General features: G+C 38.4%; 1 protein-coding gene and 1 pseudogene across 1 annotated transcript; one reads left to right on the forward strand and one right to left on the reverse strand.

Annotated features, from left to right (window-relative positions):
• Positions 1 to 806: 806 nt before the first annotated feature.
• Positions 807 to 1,745, reverse strand: Olfr1306 (olfactory receptor 1306). Its single transcript, NM_001011803.2, has one exon. The coding sequence runs from the start codon at positions 1,743 to 1,745 to the stop codon at positions 807 to 809; it is 939 nt and encodes a 312-aa protein (NP_001011803.2).
• On the forward strand, positions 15,276 to 16,891 carry Gm13928 (predicted gene 13928; annotated as a pseudogene).

Genomic DNA, 22,224 nt, shown 5'->3' on the forward strand with positions numbered 1-22,224 from the left:
AGTTTCTAGTTAATTCCAAAATTGCTTTCAAATCTATAAAAAAATATGCATCCATTATGTTCCTGTGTGTATTCTCTTGACTTGGACCCCGTTCTACAATGAAAAAAAAAAAAAACTCTAAACACATGTTTGTACAAACTAAAGGAGACAGACAATTGGTTCTGTTCAGTAAGCCTTTATAAGTGCACCAAAATCCATCCAGAAATTACTGCATATGAGACAAATTATAATTTGATATGTTATCTAAGCCCAAGCTTAGCCTATTATTCCTAAAAAATATGCTTATTATCAACATTAAATGTATTCAGCATAATTTATACTGATATATATGTATATATATACATCACATATGTATATATAAAATTATACATATGTGTGCTCACATGTGCGAATGTAACAATAATAATTAAGTAAATCATGAATAACAAAAGGAATGAAAGAGGTCAGGGATAACTTGGAGTGGGGAGACAGAGAGGAGAAATTATTTGAATATAATATTCATCTATGAAGTTCTCAAATTTAAAAAAAGAAAAGAAAAATGAAAGTTTCCTTGTTCTAGAGAGTTTAATGCACCAGTGACTTTAAATAAACATCATTCCTTTGGAATGTAGGTTACAGATTATTATAATCATTGCTTTATAAATACATGTAGTTCTCTGTTTTCAGGAAAGATTGTTCCTGCCTGAGTAGATGAAAAAATATACCTATATAATTCATATGTGAAATATATGTGTATACATGTGCAAATGTTTTTCAGATTGATGAATAATAGAATTCTATATTACAGAAGACAGTTCATAGTACATTTAGGAAGTTTTCCTATAGCTAACTAGCTGTCTGCATACTCTCTTCATTGCTACCTTCATTTCTTGATTTCTAAATGTATAGATTATAGGATTCAGAAACGGAGTGATAACTGCATCAAATATGGCCAGAAACTTATCAAGATGTGTTGAAGGAGATGGCCAGGTATAGAAAAATATCAAAGGACCAAAGAATAAGAACACCACAGAGATGTGAGCAGAAAGAGTAGATAGGGCTTTAGAGGAACCACTTGAAGAATGTTTTTGCACAGTGATTATGATGACAATATATGAAATGATCAGTATGAAGAAGGAGCCCACAGAAATGAACCCACTGTTGGCTGTGACCATGAATTCCAGCTGGTAAGTATTTATGCAGGCTAGTTTGATAAACCGAGGAAGGTCACAGTAGAAGCTGTCCAACACATTTGGTCCACAGAATGGTAAGTTTACTAAAAAAGCCAGTTGAATCAAAGAATGCATAAGGCCAACCACCCAGGCAGCCACTGAAAACAAGATGCACATCCTCGGGCTCATAATGGTCAGGTAATGGAGAGGCTTACATATGGCCACATATCTGTCAAAGGCCATGGCTATGAGCAGCACCATCTCCACACCACCAATGACATGAATGAAAAATATTTGAGTAACACAACCTGTAAAGGAGATGACTTTGTGCTTTCTGAATAAGTCATAAATCATCTTTGGAGAAGTAACAGAAGAAACACCCAAGTCAATGAAAGAGAGGTTAGCCAAAAGAAAGTACATGGGAGAGTGTAAGTGAGGGTCAGATGCCACAGTGAACACGATGAGGCTGTTTCCCATCATGCTTGCCACATAAAACGTGGAGGAGAACACAAAGAGAAATAGTTGAATACTCCAGGAGTTGGTGAGTCCCAGGAACACAAACTCTGACACCACAGACTGATTCACTCTTTCCATTGGTTGTGTTGGCAGTGCTGCCTGAAGGAGGAAGGAGGAGAAACTATAAATTATATTAATTTTAAATCCTACATATATATAAATAAGTGCTGAGCACTAGTAGTAATCAGAGGATCATAACTTCAAACTGCAGTGAAATCACCTCACATTTTTCCATAAATAACAAGTGAAGGTGAATGGGAAGCATTGAGAAAGGAAAGGAAGGGGTGGGGAAGGGAGGGAATGGAAATGAATGAAAAAGAGAGAAAAATAAGAAAAGTTTTAAAATGAAAAGTTTTAAATTAAGAATCTTGAAAAAGTATAAAGATAAATTTGGTTGGATTTTAAAGGAGAGTATCCTTGTAAACTCTTGATGTGAATATAAATTAGTGTTTTAGTAGCCCAATAAATTAAAAGTAAAGATGAGTAAGGCCCTATGTTTAATCAATAACACCACAATTGATAAAAAGGTTGTAGAGGTTTAAGTAGAGAAATAAAAGGTTGAGGTAAAAAGGAAAATAAACAAAAGTAAGAGGTACCAGGCTAGAGAGATGCCTTGATTAGTAATAGTATTTGCTATGTGATCATTAGAACCAACGCTTAGACCCAAACACCCAAATAAGAAGCTTACTGTGGGTGTGAGAGGGGGAAATAGAAGTATCACTTGAGCCTGTGACCTGCCAGACTAAATCAAGGCTCAATATAAGACCATGTCTCAAAGGAATAAATTGCAGAATGATGGAGTAGGAGCCAGGACATTGTCTTCTGGCATCCAAGAAACACACATATGTGATTTTACACACACACACACACACATACACACACATGAACATACACAAACATTGAGTATGCATATTCATATACCACAATTACACATACAAACAAAATTATGAATAAAAGTAATTATTTAAATTTAAATCTTGAAATACCATGTGATATAGCAAGTCTAATTTTGAGAATTCATATCCAGAAGAAATTATATTTACAAATAAAGAACAATATGTATAAGATTGGTTAAGTGATAGATTAGCAGATAACATACACACATACACAGACACACACACACACACACACACACACACTTGGACACAAAAACTATTCTTCATCCCCTTCAAGAAAAGAAATCCCATTTTTCTTTTAACATGAACAATCCTAGAAGTCTTGTGCTACTTGAAATTAAAGAGACACAAAAAGTCAAATACTGAAACATCTCACTTAGAGTGGACTCTAAAGATTCTTCAGTCATAGAATCTGAGAGTATGACAATTTACCATGAGCAAACGGGATAGGGTAAGAAGGTTAATTTGAAGATTTTTAACAAAGGAGAAAATATTCAATCAGACAGTATGGGTAGTTTCTGGAAAATCGTTGTACAATGTGGTCACTATATTTAAAAAAAAAAAGTAGTGCCTACATGAAAATTAGAAAGGGTAGAACTTCAGCATTCATATTCTGAATAAGTATGGGTGGTCAATATGCTAATTAGCTTGACTTAATCATTATACACCATTCACATATACTTACATGTTTTATATTATGTTTATGAAGATATATAAAACACCTCATGGTACACCATAAATATATACAGCACCTTTTTGTTAATTGTCCTTCATAAAAACTGGAGGAAGAAAAGGTTCTTATTACTCTTATGAATTTTGAAATTGTGATCAAGGAGAAGCTGCTGCCAGTCATGTAGTTTTGTTGTAACATTGTAGAATATCCCTCTACATTCAAACTAGAACCAGTTTAGAGATGTTCCTCATAACATGGAAGATTAGTCAACAACAAAGACAGCAATTCATCTAAGATCTTTAGAATTTCATTTAAAGAATAATGTATTGTCAGTTCAATTACAAATAAAAACTACTCACTGTTCTTCAACTATCCATGTTGATCTCCATGGCAATGACTAAAGACATTATTCAAGATTGTTATATCTTACTTTTGACTTCTCATCTCTGCAAAACATATAATCCCAAGGTTTATGAAGAGGTTTTTATTACCATTAAGTCTTACTTTAAAATATAAATATTAATATATTATCCTTTAATTGAGTTAACTGGATATACTAACTCCCCAAAAAGGTTGATTTATATGTACTTGCATTCTATCAGACAGACAGTTATCAGTCTGCATCATTTCAAAATATTTCTTTAACAGTTGACATCATGACAAAATCAAACACACAAACTTGAGTACCAGCCTTGAAGTATTGGACATGACATAAATCACAGCCCTGAAATTATTCTAAATTGACCTTAATGTTATGCAAGATGACATTATGTAGTAGTAACTATATGCTAAATCTCTGCAAAGTTGTGTTTCTCATTATATTGTAGGGTTTTGTTTTATTTAAGGAATTATGACAGAACAGTGGACAAAATAAGGATTTTAATTCAAAAACCAAGATTAGTACCATACTTTAGCTACTGACAGTTTAATATCAGGCTAAATAATTAAATATCTGAGGCTTGGTATCATTTGTTTGCTTGTTTGACTGTTGTTTTTTCACTGAAAAAACTAAAACATTGTTTTATATTTAATTTAAGACTCAAACAAATATTAGAACTGTATACTCAATAAATAAGTATTCCAAATGTAGTTTTGCAATAAATGTTATTATTTTACTTTCTGTTACTTATCCATAATAATGTTAAACATATGAGATAAATTAATTTTAAAAGTGAATGTCAGTTAACAGAAAACACCAAAAACAAAGGTCCAAAATGTATTAACTGTTATTTAAAAATACATTTCAATATTTATATTTATTGTCTTATCAATAAATCAAATATAAACTTAATGCATTTGTTATCAAAGAACAGTTAACTTTAATTGATGTTATTATATCATAATCTCAAAAACAAAAACTGTCTGTTGAAATACTGGAAAAAGCTAAATAACTGACTTCCTTGAGCTAGGACCACACATACTATACAAAGGGGAATATAAATAGTACTACAAAAGTCACAGAACTTCGTCATTTTTGCACGAAATTTATGCATCAATCAACTGTTCTATTTACAGAAATGATAAGATGAGAATCTAATTTCCTGCTAAATGACATCATTTTCTTTTCCCTTTCCTCCCCTCAAGTCCCTTCATATACCTCTCCTTGATCTTTCTCAATTTTTCTACTGTTTTGTTCACTTCCTTTATCTAACTGTTCCTCACTTTGCTCTAGACTTCTTCGAGAACTTTAGAATGGGACTCATGTCCACAGCAGTTAAAGTCACAAACTCACATCTTAGAATAATCCAGTTAAGCACTGCTAAGTTTATTTCCATCCATATAATTTACTTGAATGGGAACAACAGCATCTTGGCAGAGTCAGGTTTCTCTGTGTCCTCTCACATAATATCACATAGAATCTTCCATTAGGAATATATGAAGCTAATTATATACACCTCCAGAGACCACTGACCAAGAGACACAGCAAACTCATGAGGGCTTTGAATGAGCTCATGCTTACAGGATTTTTCTTTCTCTAGAGAACTGTTTGTTTTGGTCAGTGTGGCCAAAGAACTCTGAAACTCAGATACTGTGGAGATAGAGGTAAATAAGAGTCTCATTGGTCTCATTAAGCTAGTTGTATACAATAAATTGAAAATTACCCATTGCAATTATTCCGTACTACAGGATTAATATTTTCCCAAAATTAACTATAACCAATAGTTTAAAAATGTTCAGGGTCAATGAGTTCACTCAGTGGATAAAGGCACTCAGTATTAAACATGAGGACCAAAGTTTGATTCATAGAATCTATATGTGGAAGGAGAGAAATGACTCTGAAGAGTTGACTCCTTACTTCCACAACCCTCTATAAAATTAAATATCAAGTGTAAGAATATTTAACTTTATAATTGTATTGTTTTCTGATCAAAAGAAATGTTACTGTGTATATGTACCACATTTTTATTATCTATTCATTTATTGATCCGTGACTCATTCCATTTCTAGCTATTGTGACCAGAACAGCAATGAACATGAATATACATATATCTTTGTAGTAGAATATAGCCTGTGGTCATTTGAATAAGAACATTCCCCATATACTTAAATGTTTGAATATTTGGTCCCATTTTGGTGCCATTGTTTGGGTAGGTTTAGAACGTAGAGGGCTAATATCCAATACATGCAAAGAACTCAAGAAGTTAAACTCCAGAGAACCAAATAACCCATTAAAACGGAATGCAGAGCTAAACAAAGAACTCTCAGCTGAAGAATCTTGACTGCCCAAGAAGCACCTAAAGAAATGTCTAGCTTCCTAAGTCATCGGGGAAATGCAAATCAAAACAACTCTGAGATTCCACCTCACACCAGTCAGGATGGCTTAGGTCAAAAACTCAAGTGACTGCAAATGCTAGCAATGATGTAGAGAAAGAGAAACACTCCTCCACTGCTAGTGGGATTGCAAGCTGGTGAAACTGCTCTGAAAATCATTCTGGCAGTTTCTCAGATAACTGGACATAGTACTACCTAAAGACCCAGCTATACCTCTCCTGGGCATGTGCCCAAAAGTTGCTCTAACATATAACAAGGTTACATGCTCCACTATTTTCATAACAGCATCATTTACAATAGTCAGAAGCTGGAAAGAACCCAGATGTCCCTGAACAGAAGAATGGATACAGAAGATGTGGTACATTTACACAATGGAGTATTACTCCACTATTTAAAACAATGACTTCATGAAATTTGCAGGCAAATTGCTGTAACTAGAAAATATTATCTTGAGTGAGATAACCCAGTCACAAGAGAACACACATGGTTTGTACTTACAATAAGTCAATATTAGGGGAAATAAAACTCAAAACACAAACAATATAACTCACAAACCATATCAAACTCAAGAAGAAGGAAGATCAACATTTGGATGCTTCATTCCTACTTAGAAGAGGGAACAAAATAATCAGGGGAGGTAGAGGGAGCTAGAGACTGGCAAGGGAGAGGGAACTGAAGGGAAAAAGAGGGGGACATGATGAGATGTGGGAGGTGAGGGGGGAGAAGTACAGAGTGTTAGGAAATTGAATGGAGGTGTGTAGCAGTGGAGGATGGGGAACTGAGTGTAGCCACGAGAAAGCCCCAGATGCCAGGAAAGCAAGAGGCTCCCAGGACCCAACGGGATGAGCAGAACTACCCAACAAAGGGAAGATAGAACCCATAGAGACTGCCACTAGTAGATAGTAAGCACAGCCCCCCAGTTGAGAGATGGGGTCACCTACCCATCCCAAAAATATTAACACAAAAGTTTTTTCTGTCTACAGGAAATGTAGGGACAAAGAGTTGAGCAGAAACTGAAGGAAAGGCCATCCAGAGACTGGCCCATATAAAGATCCATCCCACCTGTAGACACCAAACCCAGACACTATTGCTGATGCCAAGAAGCACTGGATATCAAGAGCCTGATATGGCTGTCCTATAAGAGGCTCTGTCAGAGCCTGACTAATACAAATAAGAATACTCACAGCCAACCATCGGACTGAGCATGGGGACCCCAGTGGAGGAATTTTGGAAAGACTGAAGGAAGTTAAGGGGTTTGCAACCCCATAGGAAGAACAATATTAACCAACTAGACCCTACAGAGCTCCCAGTGACTAAACCACCAACTAAAGAGTACTCATGAAGGAACCCATGGCTCCAGCTGCTTATGTAGCAGACAATTGCCTCATCTGGCATCAGTGGGAGGAAAGGCCCTTGATCCCGAGGAGACTCAATGCCCCAAGTAGGGGAATGATAGGGCAGTGAGGCTGGAGTGTGTGGGTTGGCAAAGCTCTCTCATAAAAGCAGGGTTTTACAGAGTGAAAACTGGCAAGGGGGATAACATTTGAAATGTAATAAAATAAAATAACCAATAAAAAAGAAAAAACAGAAAAAGAAGTAAATAAAAATCACAATTTCAGAAGTCTTATATAGTATAAGAAGAGGTGTTCAGTGTGTATGAAGTGTGGTTAAATACTATGTCAAACATCAGATATTGTAAAAGACTAAATTCATAATATATAAGCTTTATAGGATATTATAAGTATAATATCTAAGTGTATGATGCAACTATAAGAGTTGGTAACTCTGAGAGACAAAGTTTGGAGCTAAGATGAAAGGATGGACTATCCAGAGACTACCCCACCTGGGGATCCATCCCATAATCACCCACCAAACCCAGACATTATTGCATATGCCAGCAAGATTTTGCTGAAGGTAACCTGATGTAGCTGTCTTGTATGAGCCTATGCCAGTGCCTGGCAATTACAGAAGTGAATGCTCACAGTCATCTATAAGAAGGAACACAGGGCCCCCAATGGAGAAGCTAGAGAAAGCACCCAAGGAGCTGAAGGGGTCTGCAACCCTATAGGTAGAACAACAATATAAACTAACCAGTACCCCCAAAACTCTAGCTGTATATGTAGCAGAAGATGGCCTAGTCGTCCATCACTGGGAAGAGAGGCCCCTTGGTATTGCAAAGTTTATAAGTCCCAGTACAGGGGAATACCAGGGCCAAGAAGCAGGAGTAGGTGGGTAGGGGAGCAGGGCGGGAGGAGGGTATAGGGAACTTTCAGGATAGCATTTGAAATGTATATAAAGAAAATATCTAATAAAAAATAAATTAAAAAAAAAGAGTTGGTAACTCGGTACTTTATTTTCAGTTTTAAAAAAATGATTCCAGAGCATCTTGGGGAGCCATCTTGGTTCCTGGATCCCTCTGAGAGTGGTCTGCACAGGTGAGAGTGTGGACTACAGAAGCTAACAGCTTCTGGGACAGGTGGAAGCCACACAGCTTCTGAGGCAGACCCCATTTCAGGCTCCAAACATCCAGGTACCTTCCCAGCCAGAGGAGAGGTGTTCATCCAGCCTGTGAGGGCTTTTCCAGAGCACCTGGGGAAGGCAACTTGGTTCCCAGATCCCTCTGAGACTAGACTACACAGGTGAGAGTGTGGACTACAGAAGCTAACAGCTTCTGGGACAGGCTCTGTTTCAGGCCTTCATCTTCTACCAGTAGACAGATCTGAATGCCAGATATCCGTGCACCTTCCCTGCAAGAGGAGAGCTTGCCTGCAGAGAGTGCTCTGACCACTGAAACTCAGGAGAGATCTAGTCTCCTAGGTCAGCTGATAGAGGCTAACAGAATCACAAGAGGAACAAGCTCTAACCAGAGACAATTATAACCACTAACTTAAGGGATTACCAGAGGGTGAAATGATAACTTAAGAATCTTGCTAACAGAAACAAAGACCACTCTCCATCATCAGAACTCAGCCAGTCCAGGGCACCCCAATACACCCGAACAGCTAGACCCGGATTTAAAAGCATATCTCATGATGATGATAGAGGACATCAAGAAGGACTTTAATAACTCACTTTAAAAAATACAGGCAAACACTGCTAAAAATGTTACAAGTCCTTAAAGAAAAACAGGAAAACACAACCAAACAGGTGATGGAATTGAACAAAACCATACTAGACCTAAATAGAGAAGTAGACACAATAAAGAAAACCCAAAGTGAGGCAACGCTGGAGATAAAAATCCTAGGAAAGAAATCTGGAATCATAGACGCAAGCATCAGCAACAGAATACAAGAGATGGAAGAGAGAATCTCAGATGCAGAAGATTCCATAGAGAAAATGGGCACAACAATCAAAGAAAATGCAAAATGCAAAAAGATACTAACTCAAAACATCCAGGAAATCCAGGACACAATGAGAAGACCAAACCTACAGATTCTAAGAGTAGATGAGATGAAGATTTTTCAACTTAAAGGGCCAGCAAATATCTTCAACAAAATTATAGAAGAAAACTTCCCAAACCTAAAGAAAGACATGCCCATGAACATACAAGAAGCCTACAGAACTCCAAATAGACTGGACCAGAAAAGAAATTCCTCCCGACACATAATAATCAGAACAACAAATGCACTAAATAGAGAGAGAATATTAAAAGCAGTAAGGGAAAAGGGTCAAGTAGCATATAAAAGCAAGAGAGGCCCATTGGTCAGGCAAACTTTATATGCCCCAGTACAGGGGAATGCCAGAGCCAAAAAAATGGGAATGGGTGGGTAGTGGAGTGGGGGGGGGGGGCTTTTGGGATAGCATTGGAAATGTAATTGAGGAAAATACGTAATAATAAAAAAAAAAAGAAAAAGAAAAAAATTACACCAGACTTTTCACCAGAGACTATGAAAGCCGGAAGATCCTGGACAGATGTTATACAGACACTAAGAGAACACAAATGCCAACCCAGGCTATTATACCCAGCCAAACTTTCTATTACAATAGATGGAGAAAGCAAATTATTCCACGACAAAACCAAATTCATACATTATTTTTCCATGAATCCAGCCCTTCAAAGGATAATAACAGAAAGAAAAAAAAAACAATACGTGGATGGAAACTACACCCTAGAAAAAGCAAGAAAGTAATCTTTCAACAAATCTAAAAGAAGACAGCCACAAGAACAGAATGCCAACTCTAACAACAAAAATAATAGGAAGCAACAATTACTTTTCCTTAATATCTCTTAATATCAATGGACTCACTTCCCCAATAAAAAGACATAGACTAACAGCTGGCTACACAAACAGGACCCAAAATTTTGCTGCTTACAGGAAACCCATCTCAGGGAAAAAAACAGACACTACCTCAGAATGAAAGGCTGGAAAACAATTTTCCAAGCAAATGGTATGAAGAAAGGAGCTGGAGTATCCATTCTAATATCTAATGTAAAATTGGCTTCTAATCCAAAATTATCAAAAAAGACAAGGCGGGACACTTCATACTCATCAAAGGTAAAATTGTCCAGGAGGAACTCTCAATTCTGAATATCTATGCTCCAAATGCAAGGGCAGCCACATTCATTAAAGAAACTTTACTAAACCTCAAAGCACACATTGCAGCTCACACAATAATAGTAGGAGACTTCAACACCCCACTTTCATCAATGGACAGATCGTGGAAACAGAAACTACACAGGGACACAGTGAAACCAATAGAAGTTATGAAACATATAGGTTTAGCAGATATCTACAGAACATTTTATCCTAAAACAAAGGATATACCTTCTTCTCAGCACCTCACGGTACCTTCTCTAAAATTGAGCATATAATTGGTCACAAAACAGGCCTCAACAGATACAAAAACAGTGAAATTGTCCCATGCATCCTATCAGATGACCATGTACTAATGCTGATCTTCAATAACAACATAAATAATATAAAACCAACATTCATGTGGAAACTGAACAAACTCTACTCAATGATACCTTGGTCAAGGAAGGAATAAAGAAAGAAATTAAAGACTTTTTGAGTTTAATGAAAATGAAGCCACAACATGCCCAAACCTATGGGACACAATGAAAGCATTTGTAAGAGGAAAACTCATAGCTCTGAGTGCCTCCAAAAAGAAACTAGAGAGAGCACACAATAGCAGCTTGACAGCACACCTAAAAGCTCTAGAAGAAAAGGAAACAAATTCACCCAAGGGAGTAGTCAGCAGGAAATAATCAAACTCAGGGGCGAAATCAACCAAGTGGAAACAAGAACTATTCAAAGAATCAACCAAAGGAGGAGCTGGTTTTTTGAGAAAAATCAACAAGATAGATAAACCCTTAGCCAGACTCACTAGAGGGCACAGGGAAAGCATCCTAATTAACAAAATCAGAAATGAAAAGGGAGACATAACAACAGATCCTAAAGAAATCCAAAACACCATCAAATCCTTATAGAAAAGGCTATACTCAACAAAACTGGAAAACCTGGATGAAATGTACAAATTTCTAGACATATACCAGGTAACAAAGTTAAATCAGGATCAGTTTAATGATCTAAACAGTCCCATATCCCATAAAGAAATAGAAGCAGTCATTAATAGTCTCCCAACCAATAAAAAAAAAAGCCTAGGAATAGATAGGTTTAGTGCAGAGTTCTGTCAGACCTTCAAAGATCTAATTCCAGTTCTTCACAAACTATTCCACAAAATAGAAGCAATAGGTACCCTACACAATTCATTCTATGGAACCACAATTACTCTGATACCTAAAACACAGAAAGACCCAACAAAGATAGAGAACTTCAGACCAAATTTCCCTTATGAATATCATTGCAAAAATACTCAAAAAATTCTCGCTAACCGAATCCAAGAACATATCAAAAATATCATCCATCCTGACAAAGTAGGTTTCATTCCAGGGATGCAGGGATGATTTAATATATGTCAATCCATCAACATAATCCACTATATAAACAAACTCAAAGACAAAAACCACGTGATCATCTCATTAGATATGAAGAAAGCATTTGACAAAATACAACACCCATTCATGATGAGTCTTGGAAAGATCAGGAATTCGAGGCCCATACCTAAACATGATAAAAGCAATCTACAGCAAACCACTAGCCCACATGAAAGGAAATGGTGAGAAGCTGGAAGCAATCCCACTAAAATCACAGACAAGACAAGACTGCCCACTTTCTTCCTACCTATTCAACATAGTACTTGAAGTCCTAGCCAGAGCAATTCACCAACAAAAGGATATCAAGGGGATACAAATTGGAAAGTAAGAAGTCAAAATATCACTTTTTGCATATGATATGATAGTATATATAAGTGACCCTAAAAATTCCACCAGAGAACTCCTAAACCTGATAAACAGCTTCAGTGAAGTACCTCGATATAAAATTAACTCAAACAAGTCAATAGCCTTTCTTTAGGCAAAGGATTAAACAGGCTGAGAAAGAAATTAAGGAAACAACACCCTTCACAATAGTCACAGATAATATAAAATACCTTGGTGTGACTCTAACTAAGGAAGTGAAAGATCTGTATTATAAGAATTTCAAGTCTCTGAAGAAAGAAATCAAAGAAGATCTCAGAAGATGAAAAGATCTGCCATGCTCATGGATAGGCAGGATCAATATAGTAAAAATGACTATCTTGCCAAAAGCAATATACAGATTTAATGCAATCCCATCAAAATTCCAACTCAATTCTTCAATGAATTAGAAAGGGAAATTTGCAAATTCATCTGGAATAACAAAAACACAGGATAGCAAAAACTCTTCTCAAGGATAAAAGAACCTCTGGTGGAATCACCATGCCTGACCTAAAGCTGTACTACAGAGCAATTGTGATTAAAAACTGCATGGTACTGAAAGACAGGTAGACCAATGGAATAGAATTGAAGACCCAGAAATGAACCCACACACCTATGGTCACTTGATCTTTGACAAGGGAGCTAAAACCATCCAGTGGAAGAAAGACAGCATTTTCAACAAATGGTGCTGGCACAACTGGTTGTTATCATGTAGAAGAATTTGAATTAATCCATTCCTATCTCCTTGTACTAAGTTCAAATCTAAGTGGATCAAGGAACTCCACATAAAACCAGAGACACCTAAACTTATAGAGGAGAAAGTGGGAAAAAGCCTCAAAGACATGGGCACAGAGAAAAAAATCCTGAACAGAACAGCAATGTCTTGTGCTGTAAGATCAAGAATCAACAAATGGGACCTCATAAAATTGCAAAGCTTCTGTAAGGCAAAAGAGAAAAAAATCCTGAACAGAACAGCAATGTCTTGTGCTGTAAGATCAAGAATCAACAAATGGGACCTCATAAAATTGCAAAGCTTCTGTAAGGCAAAAGACACCGTCATTAAAACAAAAAGGCCACCAACAGATTGGGAAAGGATCTTTACCTATCCTAAATCAGATAGAAGACTAATATCTTATATATATATATATATATATATATATATATATATATATATATATATATATATATATATAAAACTCAAGAAGGTAGACTCCAGAAAATGAAATAACCCCATTAAAAAATGAAGCTCAGAGCTAAACAAAGATTTCTCACCAGAGGAATATCGAATGGCTGAGAAGCACCTGAAAAAATGTTCAGCATCCTTAATCATCAGGGAAATGCAAATCAAAACAACCCTGAGATTCTACCTCACACCAGTCAAAATGGCTAAGATCAAAAATTCAGGTGACAGCAGATGCTGGCATGGTTGTGGAGAAAGAGGAACACTCCTCCATTGTTGGTGGGATTGCAAGCTTGTACAACCACTCTGGAAATCAATCTGGAGGTTCCTCAGAAAATTGGACATAGTATTACCGGAGGATCCAGCAATACCTCTCCTGGGCATGTATCCAGAAGATGTTCCAACTGGTAAGAAGGACACATGCTCCACTATGGTCATAGCAGCCTTATTTATAATAGCCAGAAGCTGGAAAGAACCCAGATGCCCCTCAACAGAGGAATGGATAAAGAAAATGTGATACATTTACACAATAAAGTACTACTCAGCTATTAAACAGAATGAATTTATGAAATTCCTAGGCAAATTGATGCACCTGGAGGGTATCATCCTGAGTGAGGTAACCCAATCACAAAAGAATTCGCATGATGTGTACTCACTGATAAGTGGATATTAGCCCAGAAACTTCAAATACCCAAAATACAAGATACAAGTTGCAAAACACATGAAACTCAAGAAGAACGAAGACCAAAGTGTGGGCACTTTGCCCCTTCTTAGAATTGGGAAAAAAACACCCATGGAAGGAGTTACAGGGACAGTTTGGAGCTGAGACGAAAGGATGGACCATCTAGAGACTGCCATACCTGGGGATCTATCCCATAATCAGCCTCCATATGCTGACACCATTTCATACACTAGCAAGATTTTGCTGAAATGAACCTGATATGCTCACAGTCAGCTATTGGCTGGATCACAGGGCCCCCAATAGAGGAGCTAGAGCAAGTACTGAAGGAGCTAAAGGGATCTGCAACCCTATAGGTGGAACAGCAATATGAACTAACCAGTACCCCCTGGAGCTTGCCTCTCTAGCTGCATATGTATCAGAAGATGGCCTAATTGGCTATCAGTGGAAAGAGAGGCCCATTGGTCTAGCAAACTGTATATGCCTCAGTACAGGGGAATGCCATGGCCAAGAAGTGGGAGTGGTCGGGGGGAGGGTATGGGGGACTTTTGGGATATCATTTGAACCGTAAATGAAGAAAATACCAAATAAATAAATAAATAAATAAACAAACTGATTCTTACAGTTTTTTTTTTAGTATTTCTAATTACACTGAGTATGCATGGGTCCTTTTTCATCTTAAAAGCAAGATTACTGTAAGTCAAATCAAAGACCGTTGATCTTTTAAGCTTTTATCGAATTCCCACCCACTGCTCTTGGGGTAACCCTCACGTAATGTGAGTTCTCTCAGATCTTTCTTGTGTTTTACACTCACATTATATGTCTTTATAGATGAATGTGACTCTACACATGAATGTAATTTGTTCCTGTTAAAGGGAATGAATCACAATCCAGGAAACAAGATATATCAAATTTGCTAGCAGCCTTTAGATGAACATGTAGAACTCTCCTTTCTGACTGCACCATGCCTGCCTAGATGCTGCCGTGCTCCCACCTTGATGATAATGGACTGAACCTCTGAACCTATCTTGCCTTTCAGGCAGGGGACTTAAGACGAAGCTTTCACATGTTCTACAAGAAATGCAGCCTATAATCCAGATCATCACTCAAACAATTCAAGAAGAGGAAAAGGAGATTTACAAACAGCTGCTGTCGATGGTCACAGGGAAACAGTTCTCTGTAGCCAAGCCAACCACACTTTTTCCATTGCACCTGTCTCGGTGTCTTAGTTCCAATAAGTACTCTTTGAAAGACTTGCTGTTGAGAATCAAAAACTCCTGTGCCTCTCGTGTCATTGGTTCTGATACGTCATCCTCTGGATCTGCATAGGAGCAGTTGTCCCACAGTGCACATTCCCTGTTATCTGGTACCCTGGATGCTGACTTTGGATCCAAAGTCTCTGATTCTCACCATCACCTCTCTGCACCTCATCAGCCAGATAGCTTACCAGCATCAAATACACAATCGGAAGGCTCAGACTCTGTGGTTGATTTTTAAGATTTATTTATTTATGTACATTGTTACTATCTTCAGACACACCAGCAGTGGGCATCAGATCCCAATTACAGATGGTTGTGAGTCACCACGTGGTTTCTGGGAATTGAACTCAGGACCTCTGGAAGTGCAGTTAGTGCTCTTATCCACTGAGTCATTTATCCAGCCCCTGTGATTTTACTCAAAGTGAAAGAATCTCAGACTCCAGTCCTACTTTCTTCTAGGCAGAGCTATGGATCAAAGAATTAACTAATGTTTATGATTCTTGAGGTCTGGAAACATTGTGTCAGTTTGAAGAACAGAAAGCATTGACACTACCGCTTCGAAATCAGAGATTGCAGGAGCAGGAACATGCAGTACTTGATTCCTTAGAACTTCACCTTTGTATACCCCTTGAAAAGGAGATTCCTGTCAGCTGCCCAAGAAACCAGGAAAAAAGTCACCAACTGATTGATAGTGAAGATGAATTTCCTGAAATTACAGAGAAAATGAAAAAAGAAATAAAGAGTGTATTTTATAACTGTAACCAGGATGAAATCTTCAATGAGGCATTCTGCTTGGCCTTTACATACAAAGACATTAGGACTCTAAACCATCTAAACTGGCTCAATGATGAGATCGTTAATTTCTACATGATTATGCTAATGGAATGCAGTAAAGAAAAGGGATTTCCAAATGTTCATGCATTTAATACTTTTCTTCACTCAAAATAAAAATAGCTAGTTATCAGGCAGTGAAACATTGGACAAAGAAAGTGGATGCATTTTCCCTTCACATTCTTCTGGTGTCCCTTCACTTGGGTGTGCACTGGTGTCTGACTGTTGTAGACTTTAGAAAGAAGAGTATCACCTACTATGATTCTATAGGTGGAATAAACAATGAGGCCTGCAGGATCCTCTTACAATACCTAAAACAAGAATGTGTTGACAAGAAAAGGCAAGAGTTTGACACCAAGGGCTGACAGCTCTTCAGCAAGAAAAGCCAGGAAATCCTACAGCAGATGAATGGAAGTGACTTTGCTCCTAAATGGGGTGTTTGCTTACAAATATGCTGACTGCATTACCAAAGACAGACCAATCAACTTCGCACAGCAACACGTGCCATATTTTCAGAAGCACTGGAAGCTCTTGTAAAGACTGTTTCAGTGAGCAGACACTGAGCATGTGGGAGACAAACTTTTGCCATCCACAGCCAGAGACCTTGGAAACGGCTGCATATAACCCCCTATTCTTTTTTTTTAATTTTATTTTATATTTATTAGGTATTTTCCTCGTTTACATTTTCAATGCTATCCCAAAAGTCTGCCATACCCACCCCCCTAATCCACTACCCACCCACTCCCCCGTTTTGGCCCTGGGGTTCCCCTGTACTGGGGCATATACAGTTTGCAAGTCCAATGGGCCTCTTTTTGCAGTGATGGCCAACTAGGCCATCTTTTGATACATATGCAGCTAGAGTCAAGAGCTCCGGGGTATTGGTTAGTTCATATTGTTGTTCCACCTATAGGGTTGCAGTTCCCTTTAGCTCCTTGAGTAATTTCTTTAGCTCCTCCATTGGGGGCCCTGTGATCCATCCAATAGCTGACTGTGAGCATCCACTTCTGTGTTTGCTAGGCCCCGGCATAGTCTAGAAGAGACAGCTATATCAGGGTCCTTTCAGCAAAATCTTGCTAGTGTATGCAATGGTGTCTGCGTTTGGGAGCTGATTATGGGATGGATCCCTGCATATGGCAATCACTAGATGGTCCATCCTTTCGTCACAGCTCCAAATTTTGTCTCTGTAACTCCTTCAATGGGTGTTTTGTTCCCATTTCTAAGAAGGGGCAAAGGGTCCACACTTTGGTCTTCGTTCTTCTTGAATTTCATGTGTTTAGCAAATTGTATCTTATATCTTGGGTATTCTAAGTTTCTGGGCTAATATCCACTTATCAGTGAGTACATATTGTGAGAGTTCCTTTGTGATTGGGTTACCTCACTCAGGATGATGCCCTCCAGGTCCATCCATTTGCCTAGGAATTTCATAAAGTCATTTTTTTAATAGCTGAGTAGTATTCCATTGTGTAAATGTACCACATTTTCTGTATCCATTCCTCTGTTGAGGGGCATCTGGGTTCTTTCCAGCATCTGGCTATTATAAATAAGGCTGCTATGAACATAGTGGAGCATGTGTCCTTCTTACCGGTTGGGACATCTTCTGGATATATGCCCAGGAGAGGTATTGCGGGATCCTCCGGTAGTACTATGTCCAATTTTCTGAGGAACCGCCAGACTGATTTCCAGAGTATAACCCCCTATTCTTGTACAGCCCTTGATCCTGGACCAGACCAGGCAAGATGCATTCACAAGAACGTCTGCCTTTTCTTTTGTATATCAGATACTATTTTGGCAAAGAAACTTTGGTGCTGTGAAAGGAGTGAGGGAAGAGAAAGACTGCTTTTCACTTTAGCTGTGCCGTTTTCCAAGGGCTCTAGCCTCGCTGAGTCCCTCATTAGGAGTCCAGGGAAAACCCTGTAAGAAACTTAGTTTCATATAAATTCTTGTTGCTAGGCCTTACCGAGAAGTAGGAAAGGGCATGGGCAGCAGGTAGGGATAAAAACCACCAGCATGTAGACATACACATGATCCCCAAGATTCAGAGCCAGGAATGGAAATATAAATTGTACTCTGAGGCAAAAGCTTAAGTTCCCTCCTTCAGAACCTTCCCATTTATGTGCCCCTCCATGAAACCGACTGCTTCTCCTCAAAGCTGTTTCCTCACTGTTAGAGTCATTCAATTCTGAGCACACTGCACAAGCCCGGGCAGACACTAAAGTCTCAAGCAGTCCTTTAGTTACAAGCAGGGGTTGCATGTGCGAGCACACACGTGCTGTTGGAGGACCCACAGAGAAGTACTGAGTGCAGCAGCCAGACCTCAGCTTCACTGCTGCCTGCTTCTGACCAAGAAGGACCTTGGCGATTGGCATCTCACATCAGAGTTGGATGAAAACAGGTCTAGGTGGTCTGTGGCTAGTTAGTTGAAATATGTTTCTAACTACAGAGACTTTTACATACATATATACCTATATGTGGTATACATACTTATATATGCATACACAATGTGAAATACATATATATATTACACAGGGAAAAAAGACTAAATATGTTCACCAATTAGTCTGTAGATTTATTTTCATCTTTCAAATTCCAGCACACAGAGATCCCAGCAAGCCTTGTGTATTGGGTGTTTGTAGATTTCCTAAGAGTATTTTGAGACCTGGATGAATCTGGTTTAGGAGTAAAGGTTATCAAGGTAAATGACCTTGTCAGCTGAAGAACGGATGGAGCTTAGATTGATAACTGAGATTTTTAAACTGTTCTTTCTTGTTATTTGTAGCACCTCCACCTCCACCCCCTGGAGAGCTCCTGAGGTAATATGGTGAGGTGACACAGTGCCAGTGTCCTTTTGTACTTAGGTTCCACAACAAGGATATTTTCTACTTTCTGTATGGTGTAATTTTCTCTTTTTTGTGGATTTTTTTAAATTAGGTATTTTCTTCATTTACGTTTCCAGTGCTATCCCAAAAGTCCCCCCTGCCCTCGCCCCACTCCCATACCCACCCACTCCCACTTCTTGGTCCTGGTGTTCCCCTGTACTGAGGCATATAAAGTGTGCAAGACCAATGGGCTTCTCTTTCCACTGATGGCCAATTAGGCCATCTTCTGATATATATGCAGCTAGAGACACGAGCTCCGGGTGGCCGGGGGTGGGTACAGGTTAGTTCATATTGATGTTACACCTATAAGGTTTCAGATCCCTCCAACTCCTTGAGTACTTTCTCTAGCTCCTCCATTGGGGGCCATGTGATCTGTCAAATAGCTGACTGTGAGCATCCACTTCTGTGTTTGCTAGGCCCCGGCATAGTCTAGAAGAGACAGCTATATCAGGGTCCTTTCAGCAAAATCTTGCTAGTGTATGCAATGGTGTCAGCGTTTGGAAGCTGATTATGAGATGGATCCCCAGGTATGGCAGTCTCTAGTTGGTCTATTCTTTCGTCTCAGCTCCAAACTTTGTCTCTGTAACTCCTTCCATGGGTGTTTTGTTCCCAATTCTAAGAAGGGGCAAAGTGTCCACACTTTGGTCTTCGTTCTTCTTGAGTTTCATGTATTTCGCAAATTGTACCTTATATCTTGGCTATTCTAAGTTTCTGGGCTAATATCCACTTATCAGTGAGTACACATCATGTGAGTTCTTTTGTGATTGGGTTACCTCACTCAGTATGATGCCCTCCATGTCCATCCATTTGCCTAAGAATTTCATAAATTCATTCTTTTTAATAGCTGAGTAGTACTCCATCGTGTACCACATTTTCTGTATCCATACCTCTGTTGAGGGGCATCTGGGTTCTTTCCAGCTTCTGGCTATTACAAATAAGGCTGCTATGAACATAGTGGAGCATGTGTCCTTCTTACCAGTTGGAAAATCTTCTGGATATATGCCCAGGAGAGGTATTGTTGGATCCTCGGGTAGTAATATGTCCAATTTTCTGAGAAGGCACCAGACTGATTTCCAGAGTGGTTGTACAAGCTTGCAATCCCACCAACAGTGGAGGACTGTTCCTGTTTCTCCACATCCTCGCCAGCATCTGCTGTCACCTGAATTTTTTATCTTAGCCATTCTGACTGGTGTGAGGTAGAATCTCAGGGTTGTTTTGATTTGCATTTCCTTGATGATTAAGGATGCTGAACATTTTTTCAGGTGCTTCTCAGCCATTCTGTATTTCTCTGGTGAGAAATCTTTGTTTAGCTCTGAGCCCCATTTTTAATAAGGTTATTTGATTTTCTGGAGTCTAGATTCTTGGGTTCTTTATATATATTGGATATTAGTCCCCTATCTGATTTAGGATAGGTAAAGATCCTTTCCCAATCTTTTGGTGGCCTTTTTGTCTTATTGATGGTGATGTCTTTTGCCTTACAGAAGCTTTGCAATTTTATGAGGTCCCATTTGTTGATTCTTGATCTTACAGCACAAGCCATTGGAGTTCTATTCAGGAATATTTCCCCTGTGCCCATATTTTCAAGGCTTTTTCCCACTTTCTCCTCTATAAGTTTCAGTGTCTCTGGTTTAAGTGGAGTTCCTTAATCCACTTAGATTTGACCTTAGTACAAGGAGATAGGAATGGATCAATTCGCATTCTTCTACATGATAACTGCCAGTTGTGCCAGCACCATTTGTTGAAAATGCTCTCTGTTTTCCACTGGAAGGTTTTTGCTCCCTTCTCAAAGATTAAGTGACCATAGGTGTGTGGGTTCATTTCTGGGTCTACAATTCTATTCCATTGGTCTACTTGTCTGTCGCTATACCAGTTCCATGCAGTTTTTATCACAATTGCTCTGTAGTACAGCTTTAGGTCAGGCATGGTGATTCCACCAGAGGTTCTTTAATCCTTCAGAAGAGTTTTTGCTATCCTAGGTTTTTTGTTATTCCAGATGAATTTGCAAATTTCCCTTTCTAATTCGTTGAAGAATTGAGTTGAAATTTTGATGGGGATTGCATTAAATCTGTAGATTGCTTTTGGCAAGATAGCCAATTTTACTATATTGATCCTGCCAATCCATGAGCATGGGAGGTCTTTCCATCTTCTGAGATCTTCTTTAATTTCTTTCTTCAGAGACTTGAAGTTCTTATCGTACAGATCTTCACTTCCTTAGTTAGAGTCATGCCAAGGTATTTTATATTATTTGTGACTATTGTGAAGGGTGTTGTTTCCCTAATTTCTTTCTCAGCCTGTTTATCCTTTGTGTAGAGAAAGGCCATTGACTTGTTTGAGTTAATTTTATATCCAGGTACTTCACTGAAGCTGTTTATCAGGTTTAGGAGTTCTCTGGTGGAATTTTTTAAATTTTCGATAACTGAATCCAAGAACACATCAAAACAATCATCCATCCTGACCAAGTTGGTTTTATTCCAGGGATGCAGGGATGGTTTAATATACGGAAATCCATCAACATAATCCACTATATAAACAAACTCAAAGACAAAAACCACATGATCATCTCATTAGATGTGGAGAAAGCATTTGACAAAATCCAACACCTATTCATGATAAAAGTCTTGGAAAGATCAGGAATTTGAGTCCCATACCTAAACATGATAAAAGCAATCTACAGCAAACCAGTAGCCAACATCAAAGTAAATGGTGAGAACCTGGAAGCATTCCCACTAAAATCTGGGACTAGACAAAGCTGCCCACTTTCTCCCTATCTATTCAACATTGTGCTTGAAGTCCTAGCCAGAGCAATTCAGCAACAAAAAGAGATCAAGGGGATGCAAATTGGAAAGTAAGAAGTCAAAATATCACTTTTTGCAGATGATATGATAGTGTATATAAGTGACCCTAAAAATTCCACCAGAGAACTCCTAAACAGCTTCAGTGAAGTAGCTGGTGTAATTTTCTATGCAGTCTTCTCCCTGCTTCCCCTGTCCCCCACTGTGCTCTCTCCTTGGGCTTATTTGAAAATTTTACTCTGTTTTATTTTTTTTTTAGTTTATTTTTTTTATTAGGTATTTTCCTCGTTTACATTTCCAA

The sequence above is a fragment of the Mus musculus genome, chromosome 2, assembly GCF_000001635.26.
Source record: "Mus musculus strain C57BL/6J chromosome 2, GRCm38.p6 C57BL/6J".
NCBI classification, from domain to species: Eukaryota; Metazoa; Chordata; class Mammalia; order Rodentia; family Muridae; genus Mus; species Mus musculus.